We start from the raw sequence: 14,377 nt of genomic DNA, 5'->3' as shown, positions 1-14,377 counted from the left end.
AACATCTGTCCGTTCAACGTGTTGAATTGGGTCTGTCTGTGAGAGACATTTCTCTCACTGGTTGTTCAGCAAAGCAAACAGACTTTTTTATCACATTAATGTGATGTTTTTTCTCAGTTTGGACAATCTATAAGATGTGTTGTTTTTTGAGTCTAACCTTGTGAAAACATATCAAACTGAGCTGAAACTAAATTGGAAACTGAGTTAAGGTCAAACTAACTTTATTCAAAAGTTGTTTTGTTGACATTCTTTTTTCACCATATTAAATAATGTGTAGGTTTTAAACATATACACTGAAAAGTCGTGTTTTGGTTTTTCACTGATGATGGCTTCCTAAAGAGGCACAGCAAAGAAACCTGCTGTAGCCACTGAATATTGATGCCAGCTTTGTGTAAGAACTCTAGAAGCAAAATGGAAGTTAAATAAGAACAATTTGATGACTCTCCTAGACAAGGAAGAACTCCTTAAGAATGAAATAAGTAATCAACCTGACTCAGTAACTCTATATTGCAGTAAAAAAAGATCTGTGTTCATTTTGTTCCTCAAGTTGTTGTTGTTTTAATCATTATTATTAACAAGGGGGTAAAAAATGCCAGGTGATGGAGAAACTTTTTGACATTCGTATTAGCATTAGTTTTAGGTCCAGCAACCTGTTGCTGTCTGGCAGCCCGCTGCTTGGTAATGAATTGCTCTCCTTTTGTATTTTGAAATACTTCCAATAGCGCAGACATGTTGACACTTCACATCACAACAGCTGCCGTATTATCACTGCCGTACAGCAGCCACACCGCGGCACAGCTGACATTAAACCATGGACATTAAGTCAAAAACAAAGATCGGGGGGAGTAGAGCTGCTACTCTGATACTGATCAATGAAAAATGCCTTGATCCGTACTCCGGTTCAATACTTGCAGTCAGATTGGGACATCCCTGATTAAAGGACAGAAATTAGCAATTAATGATAGTTTACTCTCTTAAATATTAGTGTTTAGTTATATTTGGCTGACTTTTTGTGTGAATAGGGATAATGGTTTTCACTTTACAAAGATACGTGTTAGTTATGCTTTAATATATTGTAGTACAATAAAGACATGCAAGTTTTGACACTTGTTAACCAATCACACTACCTCGAAGGCTTTTGATATGTGATGTGTATGAGATCGTAGCCAACAATTTTCATTTCAGGACATCATCTGCTGCTGTTTTCTCAAACCTCATAATGTCTTTGACGTATTCACAAAATGTCCTTTGGCGTCACCCCCTGATGCACCAATCATTGCTGCATATAATGCAGCTGGAGTGATGTATTTCTTCATTCTTTCTTATCAGCTACATCTTGTTTGTATAGAATTTTTTTTTGGCATTGTACAACCTCCTTTACCCTGTAGCTGCCTTTCACACCTGTGAGCTACCAGATCTCATTTTTCTTCCTATTGATCAATGAGTTTAATAAGATGTCCACCTCCGTGCAACCATCAGAATCACTATAGATTCAATTCACCAACTTATACAGAGTCTGATTCTCTCTTTTCTTTTAATTGGTTAGATAAGTAATAAGGTGATAACAACCCTTTTCTTAATTACATTCTTTTTCAGTTTTACTTTTCTCTTTCTTAAAGTTTCGCTCGTCTTTTTATAGCTTGCGGATTGCAGTTTCAATAGTGCTACTATGGTAACAGCAGGGGAGTGGGTGTTAGCAGCTAATCCTGTTTGGGTGTCATGGTGACATTGCTATGGCACCCAGCAGAAGAGCTACACCAGCCTCCTTCCCTTTAATCATATTTCATCAGTGAGGATTTGGTAGGTTAGAGGGTAAGATGCTAGGTTTTCTCACAAAATGGGATTTCATTTAAACTTGTCATAGTTCAGTGTTCCTCCACACAGAATGTCTTAGTTTCAGCTAAGGAACATGAACTCTTAATCATAAGAAAAAAAAGTGCCATTTCCAATTCTTTACTGATGTTTTATTCTTTAGGAATTTCCTTTACAACAGCACTTAAACCTTTATCAGTTAAGACAGTTACTGCTTCTATATGCCATTAAAGATACATTACATTTCCAAGGATGTCATCCCATTCACACCTTTGTTTTTCCTCTTTTCACCGACACATACATGGAGACACAATTGTCAGCATTTTCCCACTGTATCTCTGTTTCAACATTTCCACTGTGTTGTTGTTCTGGTCTCGCTCCAGTGGACATTAACCAGAGTGGGGGGAAATGATGGAGCAATCCTTAACAAACCCTTACATTCACAGACATGGCTTTCTCGGCCCTCTGTGGCGAGATAGAGCCGTGTGTTTGGTTGTGATAGGACCAATTCACCATGGACGGACCGCAAGGGAGACGCACAAAGAGAGAGAGAGGCTGATGTTTTCTTTCATTTCCTGTCTAGAAGAAACCTGCTCTCAATAAGCCGAGTGTGCAAGTAATTCACTTTCGCAGCAGTAAATTATTATTTTATGGGGATTTTAGCGAATCAGTGCTGCTGTGTTTCTAATGTTTTACCCTTGCAAGAGTGAATATCTGCTTCTAGTTTAATTTACTCGTTTATCCTTTTTAAGTCCTTTGTGCCCTCAACTGTTGTCCTCACCAATTATCACCGATGGCTGTGCACCATTCTCCTTTTTGTAGGCAGTCAGTGACTTTGCATTAGTTAAACCTTTGTCCTTTCCCTTTTTTATTTACATGTTTCTTTCTTCACTTCTCATTCTCTATTCAACTATGCACATGTCAGAGGTCACTCATAGCTTATGTTTTGGGAAAAATGAAATGTGTGGTTTGTGTGTTCCTTTTTTTGCTATCATTTTCAAATTTTACAGTAAAGATCAAGGTTCTAGTAGATTTACAACATTTTGTTGCTTTGTCTTAGAGGTTGCTCTTGTGTGTGTGTGCTTGTGCAGACTAATGGTCATACTCTGCAGGTTTTGTTCTTGAATCTATGTTTTTATCTAGGTTTATTTGGGGCTTCTTTCTGTTTTGTGTTACCAGTTTCTTCAGCTTCATTTCATGTTTGTTTTCTCAGCTTTTGCCTTTTTCTGACAGTTACTTGTTTAAAATAATTATCTTTCTCTTGGGTTTCCTTTACTCCTTGTAAGATTATCACCTTCCCCAGCTCCCATGACTGTAAGTTCTTCCCAAGTTTTAGTGAGGCAAGTTTTGTTGTTTATTTCAAGTTTATGTTACGTTTACCTCTATGCTGTCAGCCTTCTGCAGCCCCCTTTAGAAAAATAAAAAGTTTTCTTTTTTACTTCCTGCCCCCATGTCCTGCATTTGGGTCCCTCACCTCTGTCCCCACTATGGATCCTGACACTAATTGTATAAATAAAAACCTACATTTAATTTTTTCCTTAAAGATTGTGCTAATAATTGGGTTTTACTGCAGTGGTTGGAGTTAATGGTTCAGTATGATTAAAACAGTCGTGTTGAAAGACTTTACCATCCAGTTTTTTTGCAATTACTGTATTTAACAAAACAAAAGCAACACAATCAGACTCCACTGGACTTTTAATGCAGTTTCCATACCAACATATGTTCTTGTAACACTTTATCACCTTTCTGTCTCTGTCTTCTTAGTCACCGACCACATGCCCGACACAAGAGGCAGACCAGATGACTCACACACTACATGTCATGCAATAAGTTAGAATGTAGTAATCTATCTAGTCCTGACAATTTAGGAATCTACAGCCGTGAACTCAATATACTTCAGTGATCTGTGTGTTTTGATGTCCCCTCACGTTGTCTTTATTATTACCTTTGCATGTGAGTCACCTGTGTGTGCATGAGTGTGCATGTGTGGAAAAAAACAGAGTGAGTGGATAGACAGAGGTGAATTGCTAATTCAGGATTGTCACGGCGTGTATGTGTGTGTTTGCAGCATCTGTCTCCCTGCGTGGTGAGGCAGCAAAGTCGTGATAAGTCAGACAACACACACAGCAGAATGCAGAGCTGGAGAGGTAGTACGTTACAAGTGAAAAGACGAAAGGTTAGCTGGAAAGGAGGGATGAGTAAAAAAACAAAACCGTATACATCTTTTGGTCTTTTTCCTGATTTCTCCTCTTCCCTCTTCTTTCCTCTTATTTTAGCACAAGTCAGACCTTAAATAACATATCTAAACAGGCACTTATATATTTTATGTACACCCTTACACACACGCAGGCTATTAGATGATTTATGCTTCCATGTTCTTTTATTTTTGGACAAATTACTCTGTTTTCATCTTTCTGCATGTTCCGTGCACCCGCTTCACTTTCCTGTTTTCTTTGTTGGTTTGTTCTTTAAATACTGTCTTGTGTTTTCTACTATTTAATCTTTATTTATTCCTAATTTAAAAAAAAATTTAAACCATTTTCTTATGGTCAAGGCCACAGCAATCAGTTTGTATTTGATAAAAGGAAAACTAGCTTGTTCTCTCTAGTCTGTGGTGGGATATGTTTCACACCCCATAACCCAGAGCAGGACTAGCTGCTGAATGAATATATTAATTATTATTGATACAACAAATAAAAGAGTTTTTGATCACCCAGCCACAGTCAGTTTTTTGCACAGATGTACATAGAGCAGTTCAATTTGTCAGGATAGATATATGACTGACAATATACCCAGTTTTACAACGCAGGGCGCTATCAGAACACAGCCTTACTTTAAGAGCCTTCCTCAGTACATCCTCAACAGTAGCTTTTGGTGAAAGAAGAATGTTTCTTCTTTTTGAGTGCCTATGAAAAGCAGATAGCTGGATGTCCTTAGTGAAGGGCAAAGTGTAAGAAAGGAGAATTGAGATTCCTTCTATATGGCTGTTAGCTGGGGTGAACTCTCAAGTGGATTGTTAAGTGCTGAAACAAGATGTACCGTTGTTACAGCTGTTCTTTTGAGTGTAGTCTGCTTAGATGGGACCTTTTATTATATATATATTAAAAGAATACAGGGGTAAAGCTTGACAACCAGCTCCCAATTATTCAGCCTCAGTTAAAAACACTTGAAAAAACCAATAGTAGAAAATCCATGCTAAAGTCAACACATTTAATTGAAATGGAATTAAGGAGTTGCTTATTCTTTTTATAACGTTCACCTTTCTAAACCTATTAAACAGAAGTTAGCAGATTGAAACAGGTGGTGTAGCACTTTGTAAAAAATTTTCAGTGTAACTCTTCCAAAATGCATTGTTTTCTGCATTTCACTGAGGTGCCACATGAACTTTTTAGACTAAATCTTTTTTAATTAAGACTGGGTTTTTATGGAAATAATTTTTAAGTCGAGTAGCTGACCATGGCAGGTTCCCTTCAATATTAAAGGTACTTGTTGCCAGTAAGCTATAAGTAAACGTATGAAAATAGGTCAACAATAGTGGCACCCACAAAAGAGCTGTTTGGGAAGTATTTTAATGTAATGGTACATATTATTCACAAATTTGTTGAATAAAGTATTCAGATAAAATTGCTTTTTTTACATTGAGTGCATACTTGCATTTCAGAATTACATATTTATATATTGCATAATTGCTGTAAAACTACCAGAGTAAACTCAAATTGCACCATTTGATATAGTTTAGGATATCCTTTTTATGTTGGATTTCAGTTTGCTATGAGTACCGTTATCTTCTGAAACTGTTTACCTCCTTCACTGTAGTTTAATTGTTGTAGAGCTTTATCTTCTTGCTTGAACTCAATGACCCGGAAATGCTACCCCATAGCAGATTGTTCTTATTACATCACCCTGCAAGATACTTATTTCCTTCAAAATATGAAATCTCACGATTGTTTGTATGAGCAGTTGTGTTTTTTGGCAAAATGTCTTATAGAGTTCACCTAATGTTTGGGTATGTAGTCATAGTTGTACTGAATTAATATGAATGACATCTAACTGCTTTTTTAAGAACTTTAAGTTATGCTTGGGTTTGAAAAGTGCTATATATATATATAAAGTTGAGTTGAATAGAAGGAGGCTGGGCACACAACTCTGTGGGACTTTGTTGCACCAAAGTGTAGAAGGTACTGAATCCAAATTTCAACCACCCCATACATAGTTGTGTGGTATTTAAGGCAACTCAAGCTGAGTTTGTTTTTTATGGGTAAGGCGACTTTAAATGCTAACCTGAAATCATTCAAATGTAGGAGTAGTTAGTTTCAACCTCTGCGAAGTGGTGACTGAATTAGGCGTAATGCGCTGTGGATCTGGCAAGGGTCTTGTGGGCAGCTTGGGATAATATCTTCAAGTTACCTTGAATAAGCAATTTATTCAAGCACTGACACGCAGGGTAACAGAATGAGACGCTGCACTTTCCTGTTAGGCCATTTGATAAAATCAACTGGTGGCAAGTGACTGGATTATTTAGCCTCATTGAAGCTGGCACAAGTGTGCAAGCATGCAGTTTCACAGATGTTCAAGAACTCTGTTGTTAATATATGCATGTGTCCCCATGCTTTAGACACACAATAGGAAGTCTAGATGCTGACAGAAGAGTAGTAATTAGGACTATGTGCCGTGGATATTCTGGGTACAGTACTGATCAGTGTCATCTGTCTTTGTGTGGGAAAAAAAAAAGTCTGCTGCTGCTGCCGCTGCTGTAGCCCACAGTTTCCATGGCAACCCATCAGAACCCATCCTGGTCTCTATGGTAACTTCTGGTTGGCACCCACAGAGATTGAGAGAAAGAGAGATGAGGAGAAGGAGGAGAGAGGAGGTGAAAAAGAAGGAAGGAGTAGAACAAACAGTGGGACTGAGAAAGGAAAAGAACGGGGAGATAAGGAGTTAATAGCAAGATGGAGAAGTGTAAGGTTACCTGACACAACTTTACTTAGTGTCAAGACAGTTGTGCTTGACTTAACAAATCTGTTTTTGTCTTCACTTTTCTTCTCGATTAGAGTCTCACATGAGTTGGAGGGAGTATGCAGTGGTAAAACCAGACGTTAAGGAAAACTAATGCTTGCCTAGGCGTCTTTGGTGTCCAGTGCACTTTTGTTTAATGCAATTTTTTTTTTTTGCCAGTTCGTAAAGACATGCACATTTCATTAACTTGTTATTTTTCTACCGGCTGTGAGTGTGATTGGCTTTCTGCTGGACTGGCAAACTGTCCAGGTGTATTCCGCCTCTCACTTCATGAAGGCTTGACGAGACTACAATCTGCTGCAAATCTCAAGATGACAAAGCAAGATTAGACAGTCCAGTCTCACCAGGAAATGTGTAATAAAAACATTTATCCACATTTCCAAAACTTGGCAGTGTTACTTTTCACAATTAGAAAATTGTTTGATGAGAATGCCTTGGTAAGCAGTTGTTTTTGTACAGGGCAGCATCTATGCCACATGACAGGAACTATGATTAATGACTATTAAAATTTGTAACTATATATGTTTTAACCCCAACCACATGCTCCTTAATATCTAAACTTATTATTTTGAGTGACTCTGCAATGTTAATGGTTGACACCATCATGTTGGAAGCAGCATCTAAACAAAAAACAAACAAAAAAAAGAGACATTCTTCAATGCCCGAGCTCTCCAACAATGACTGTAGCATTGGGGTGCAACATTGCATCAGACTGAATTCTAAAGAAGCTGTTGTTTGACTGATCTGAAATCAGGAAAACCCGATTGGTGGTTCAAATCCCAGAGTCTGATGTGACATGCGATGTACATAAAGTAAAAGATATGCAAACCTAAAATCACATCTACTTTCAGTTTAATGACATCTATGACATTTTCTGTTTGGTGCTATCAGGATAAATTCAAATCTTGCATTATATTATTGTTGTGATAAATAAGCAACGCTGTATAATGTGCGGTTTCTTATTTAGCAAGAAAGAGAACTCATAAACACTTTGTGTCAGGATCGAGGGCCCGCAGAGCTGTGCAGCACGCAAAGACCCTTCCCACAGTGACAATGGCAGAGAAAATTAAGTGCTGTCTAGGCTGCTTTGACTACAAAAGAGTTCATGTGCTTATTGTCACAAGTTCAGGAAATCTTTTACATATCGGGGTGGAAACAGAATAAAAACAATTGCAACGGATACTTAAACAGAAGATCTTTGACAGCCCAGCGTGTAGTTAATCTCTACTGAAGTGTGTTGTGTACACAAAAAGCAAACAGGAGTTTTAAATGATTTAGTACTGAATAATGATTAGAAACAAGTTTGTATGTTTTTACCTGCACATGTATGTTCTGCTGCCATACTCAATGGGCTCACAAGTTATCTTTGAACTACTCCCTTTGCTTTGAGTTCTCATGGGTGAGTCGCTGGTACAGTGTGTTCAAAGTGCATGACAGTTGCACACACGCACCGACTATGATGTGTTTGTGGGATCTTTCAAAAGCAGCTTAATGGCTAATCCTGTCTTGCAGCACACACACAAACACAGAAGGTCATCTCAAATGGAAACATTGCCCGCTGTATGGTAGAATGTCAATACTATAATCTGATTGGCCTAGTTGATGGATAGGTGGTTTGGTTGACCTATCACAGTTAACTCAATTATTGCTCCCACATACTCACCTTTCACTCGTTCCGTCTGCCTCCTTTTCCCTCTCTGTCTCTTTAGTCTGGCTCGCTTCCTCACACTTGCTCCTCTTCTTTCTCAGTCTCTCATCTTTTATCTCTCATTTCATTCCTGTCACTAACCAAATTAGTCGTGCCCCCTTATGGATTTTTCCCTTTATGGGTCTGTATGAATGGAATGAAAGGAGGAAGGGAAGTGTGTGTCCGTGTGTGTGTCAGACTAAGCTGTTCCTACCAGATGTTTCTCTTTGTTTTATTCTTCCGAGCGCCACACTGTCTGCCTGTCACCAGCAGATACGCAGCTCGGGTGCGTGTATCTGTGTTTGTTTGAGAGGGGGAGAGTGATTGAGAGCTTTTGTGAGAGGGAGAATATACGTAGGTGTGTGTGTGTCTTTGTGAGATTAATTACTTTCCCATTAATAAACTCTGTGTGGTGGAGTGTCTGCAGGACATGATGAATTTTTTAAAACCGATTCTGAAACTGATACACACATACCACAACAATAGGTAAAGAAGGTCTGTAATTAAAATGAAATTCTTAATCTATATATTTAAGAAGGCGGAGAGAAAAAAAAAACCCAGAAGATCAAGACAGTTTTCTAATTCAGATTTATGTACAGAAGCGCTCGCTTTGCCATTGCCTTTTAAGAGTTCTGTCTATCAAATTTAATCCTCCTAATCTTAATTCGTGACACTTTATTCATTGTCATGACACCTGAAGATTCACACGTGCAGAGAAACACTTCAAACGATCAGATTATATGAGAATTACAACATTAGGAACAAAAAAAGTAACCCTGAGCTGTCTGTCTACGTCTTGCACTTATAATTTGATGTCACTTTTGATTTGTTCATTTCTGATGCGTAATTAAAAAACTCTGAAACTTGATATTAAAACGCAAACACTAATTGAACAGTGAGGACTGCGTAACCACTAGTGTTATGTCAGACGTGTGGCTCCTCAAATTAGAGACTCCCACGGTCCCAGTCTGATTCCCCTGACAGAAGTGTGAAAAAGTCTATCTGTAAATTTCTTCGGGAAATAATTTGATTAGCTGGAATTCGTTCTGATCTGCATTTATCTTCACAACTGTCATTTGAGGTGGACAAATAACCTATTTGCTGAAAATATATATATATATTTTAACAGTCTGGTGATGATCTTATTTTAAAGTTAGCTTGTGTTCTTGCTGTATGTTCACAATATACTTTGTCGAACTTAAATATGGGTTCACTTATTCAGTAGGCCAGTTATAAAAAAAGACAAAATGCATTCATAAAATCAAATGCTGTTTATAAGTTTAATTTCACAATGTGTTAATGTATCTCAGCTGCATTTCTTAGATTAACTTTTTATTTAAATGCTGCAATTTTGATGACACCATTGTTACCAGTAATCACCAGTCATGCATGATATTTGTAGTAAAAACATGAAAAAAAAAAGTATCAATGGGATTTATATGCTTTACTGTTTGCCTGAAAGGATGACTAGGCTTATGCTGTTTGTTTTTTTTCCCCTTGGACACAATATTCAGAGCTGCTTGGTCTAAATTTCAGCTGCTTTGATGTTTTTGCCAGCTCTGTCAGCTTGTGAAGCTATTATAGTAAACTTGGACACATGTTCCTCCAGGTTCAGGTCCAGCTAATCCTTCCCAGGGGAAGAGGCTAAAATCTGGAGGGACCTGACTGGCCCTTTGTCCCAAACCTCTGGCCCTCTACACATGAGGATCCATGGGAAAACAGTGGGACAGAGATGAACTGGCAGATTCATAGATGCAGCTAAATATGTTTTATTCAAATATGAGCTATTTGTTGCATAAGACACTTTGGAATTCAGAGAACTGTTGGAGACAAAACGGCGAAACACAAAAGATTTGTGCATTTCCTTTTTGTTCTAAGCCAATAGCAGAGATGTGACAGATGATTAGGTTGATGATAAATAGTTGCCAACTTTACTAAATAATCATAAGGTTAAAGGATCCATTTTAAGCCACTTCAGGACATTTCCCAGGACCCTAGGCAGAAGGTTGTCGCTATGACAACAATTTCCGAGGAGCACTGTGACAGAAATGCTGCTCGTGGTCGTCTGTGTGTGTTTTTATGTGCATCAGGCAGAGGCCTTGAGGGACCGGAAGCGAGCTTGCTCTGATTAAATAATCAAAATGCTTTGATTGTGTACACGATTACAAGTTACACATAAATAATCAAACACACACACACACAGATAGCCACACAAGCCATAACCTTGGAAACCAGCTACAGAACATCTTGTTCAGGCAGTTAAACTCAGACGAGTAGCAGAGTAACTGGCCAGCACTGCAAGTCTTCACAACTTATGTACTAGGTCATAATTCTTTATGTAGGAGTAAAAAAAAAGGGTGTTTATATAACAGCTTTTCTCATGTGGCCTCCTAAAGTACTTAAAAAATCAAGAAGAATCTGTTGCATTTAGACTTTTTTAAACAGTTCTGAATGCATGTTTGGCATTTCTCTCATTTAACCGAAGGTTTAATTTTATGTCCTCAGACTTTAAGCTCAACATTATTCAGCGTTCCATTTACATTATTTTACCTGTTTCTAATCCTTACCTTTTCTGTCCTGAGAAACTGCTGCCCTAATAAATAAATGGACTTGTCATTTTTGTGTGTGTGTGTCCGCAGGAGCGTGTGGAGTATCTGTTCCTAATCATTTTTACAGTGGAGGCGTTCCTCAAGGTAATAGCTTATGGCCTGCTCTTCCACCCCAACGCCTACCTGAGGAACGGCTGGAATCTGCTTGACTTCATCATCGTAGTTGTAGGGTGAGTGACAAAGTAAAGGAATCATCTGCCTTTAAAAACAATTTGCTCTTTCTGTTTGTGCCATAATGGAACAGGTTTGCAAAATGCACACTCTTATACAATAGAAAACACAACTTGGGGTTTAATTTTTCCTACAAAGCAGAAGAAAGCAACTGTACAACCATTGTACACTTCTTTTTTTTCATCTGTAAAGCTTCCTTTTGTTCACTCTGACTCTGCATTAAAGCCACTGTAAACTTTGGCCTGCAGAGCAGTGGTGAAGCTTAAACTGATTAGTTTGTGAGATCCTGATAGCAAAGCCCTGCTTTGTTTTTCTTTATCTCCAACTCAGCAACATAGCCTATCTGCTAAACCCACACACACACTTTTGTTCGCATGAGTGTGTTTTCATTTGCTTGCGTGCATGCGCTTTCATCCCATTTGTGTTTAGCGTTGTGCAGGGGTAATGGCACTACAGTCAGTGGACCTGACAATTGCATTAATGCCGTAAGAATTGTCTAATTGACTGTGCATGCATACATGTGTGTGCGCGTGTGCGTGCGTATGTGGTGTGTGTGTGTGTGTGTAAAGCAGCCCTCAGCCTGAAGGAAGGCCTCACCAGCAGAGTCACAAACACTCTGAGCGAGTCTTGTTCATTGCCAGTCAAGTGTTCACTCACATTAGCCATCACCAACTGAACACATTTGGCTTCACCCCATAAAAACACAAACACACACACACACCATCAGCTGACAACATGGTGCCAGTGCCCCTGGCATAAACACAACCTTTAACACTCCTGCTATCCACTCTCTTTGTCTGCCCCTCTCAGTTTTTGTCTCTTTCTGTCTGTCTGCGATTGAATTGTGGCTTTCATTGTGATGCAGCATTATTTGTTGTGCAGTAATATGATATTGATCTCTCTAAGTAAATAGTCTGTTCCTTGCAACTGTGCCAAAGGCAGTTCAGAAGGTCAAAAACACGCAGTGAATTGAGATTTCTCAGCAGCAGACACCCTCACCCTCACCACCACCACTAACCCAGCCCTGCACCTTGTGTTTCTTATCATTAAAAATAAAACATCCAGCAAGGATAAAAGTTATTGTCCTTATTTAGCAGAAAAGTATTATCATTGGTTATACTGCACGTCACATATAATTTAAACAGCAAACTTTGTGATTCTCAGTGTGCATAAAAAGAGTAAAAATAATCTGTATTACTCATTTTTACCCTTTTTCAGATAAAGGGGTAACAATAAAAAACACATTTGCAAGAAAACTACATTTTGAACTTGTCACAGAAAAGTTCCAAACTAAAAGGAATTGAATTAAATAAAAAAAATCATCGATAAAGTTTTGAAACACACTCGCACTACTTCCATGACTCATGGAGGAATATGCCAGCCGTGACGGGACTGTTTCTCTGTGTGTGCATGACTGAGCACTCATATCCTTGGGTATGTGTGTGTGTGTGTCAAACTGTCAGTGTGTGTGCGTGTATGTGTGTGTGTATAGATGAGAAGCGACAACAATTCGCTCCCTCTGGAATATTCACCATATGGGTGAAAGAGCTTGTACCTGGTGCTGAGCAGCCTCAGGACCCACACACACACCTTCAAACACGTGCATGCATGCATGTGCATGTACACACACTTGCTACTCTTGCTGACACGTACCTAAGAGTTTGTTAGTGAAGGTTCAGTGCACACTAGTGTGTGTGAGGGTGCAAAATAATAGATGATATGATTATTTTTATATAGTCTTTGCTTTTTTTACAGTCCACAAGCTCATCCAATACTTTATCCTTATATGTATATCATTTTTATTTCCTTTTTTGAAAGTCCTGCCTTCCTACCTAGTATTTAAGTTCAGATTTTTTAACATACATTGATCAGCCAAAACATTATGACCACTGATAGGTACAGTTAGTAACACTGCTCATTTGTTGTTAAAAACCAAAACAACAAAAGATCTTTTGGAAACCTATGAACCAATCCATTTGTACATAATCTTAAATCTCTTAATGAACAGCTTTTTGCTCAACTGTTAAATCTACATTTTACATCTTCATATGTAAATGAATCCATGTTGTCCCCTTTTTAAATCAATAAATCAAATAAACCAAAAGAAAATTTGTTTTCTGTGAAAATGCTGTGGGAATGCTGAGATTTTAATGACTGAATTGAAAGCAAAATACTAGCTAAAAACTTAAAGGAGCAAAAAAAAAAACAAAAAACGCTTGCTAAAAATAATGCATCGCTAGCTAAGCAATAAAAACAGCAAATGCTAACTAAAAGTAGCAAAAGGCAAGCAACAAAAGTAGCAAAACATTAGCTAAGAAGCCACTAAGAAGTGGCTGACAAGCTTAAATTATTGTACATGGTGCAGAGCTTATCATTCTTTTTGCTTTTTTGCTCTAAGATGCAAATCATCTAAACATAATAATTCAAATCAACTGTATCTTAGCCCTTTCTCTGACTGATTACAGCTCATTTTGAGCAAAAAGGCACCTACTTAGAATCCACAGAGAGTCACAGTGTTGTGGCTGATTTGTCTGTGCATTTTTTTTATTTTATTTTATTATTAATTGTTCAAATACCTGTGTGATTATTACAAAAAAAAGTAAAAAATTGGAAAGCAGTTAAAACAAAATTTCCTGTACATTTTGTCAGTATGTATTTTTGTACAATATCAGCTTAACTATCATGGCTTTTTATCCCATGTTTTATATTTTTTTAATTTTATATTGCAAATGTAAACAAAAACAGATATTTGATGTGAAGATTTCCCTTCAGAAGCTCACAATGAACAGTTTTACTGCTAGAGTTTATTGAATTGTGGTTCAAATTAACATTTTAACTGATTAGCTTAATCAACTGCAGATGTGTTCTGAGTCTGTGATAATTCAAACGTTATTTTTTGAAAAATGAATCGTGGTGTTGATGTTTTCGTGACTGGAAAACCTCACAAGCTGTCGTCTCTTTATGAATGCACACAGTTGGTAATTTCTTTAGTTGTCAGTGTACACAGGCCATTATGTGGTGCTACTCAAAGGCTTTAATTAATACTTAAATGAAATGCTGGTGGTGCAAATTTGTGAATCCT

General features: G+C 37.9%; 1 protein-coding gene across 3 annotated transcripts in view; it reads left to right on the top strand.

The window, feature by feature from the left end:
• Positions 1 to 14,377, top strand: part of cacna1c (calcium channel, voltage-dependent, L type, alpha 1C subunit) — a 116,220-nt gene that overhangs the window by 36,099 nt on the left and 65,744 nt on the right. For all 3 annotated transcript variants that reach the window (XM_037981126.1, XM_037981127.1, XM_037981128.1), the window contains exon 3: positions 11,155 to 11,294. In XM_037981126.1, coding sequence (XP_037837054.1) covers positions 11,155 to 11,294 — 140 coding nt within the window. The remainder of the gene's footprint in view (positions 1 to 11,154; positions 11,295 to 14,377) is intronic.

The sequence above is a fragment of the Kryptolebias marmoratus genome, linkage group LG18 (assembly GCF_001649575.2).
Source record: "Kryptolebias marmoratus isolate JLee-2015 linkage group LG18, ASM164957v2, whole genome shotgun sequence".
Taxonomy (NCBI): Eukaryota; Metazoa; Chordata; class Actinopteri; order Cyprinodontiformes; family Rivulidae; genus Kryptolebias; species Kryptolebias marmoratus.
The sequence above is the reverse complement of the archived record's forward strand: the minus strand, read 5'-3'. Positions and strand labels throughout refer to the sequence as shown.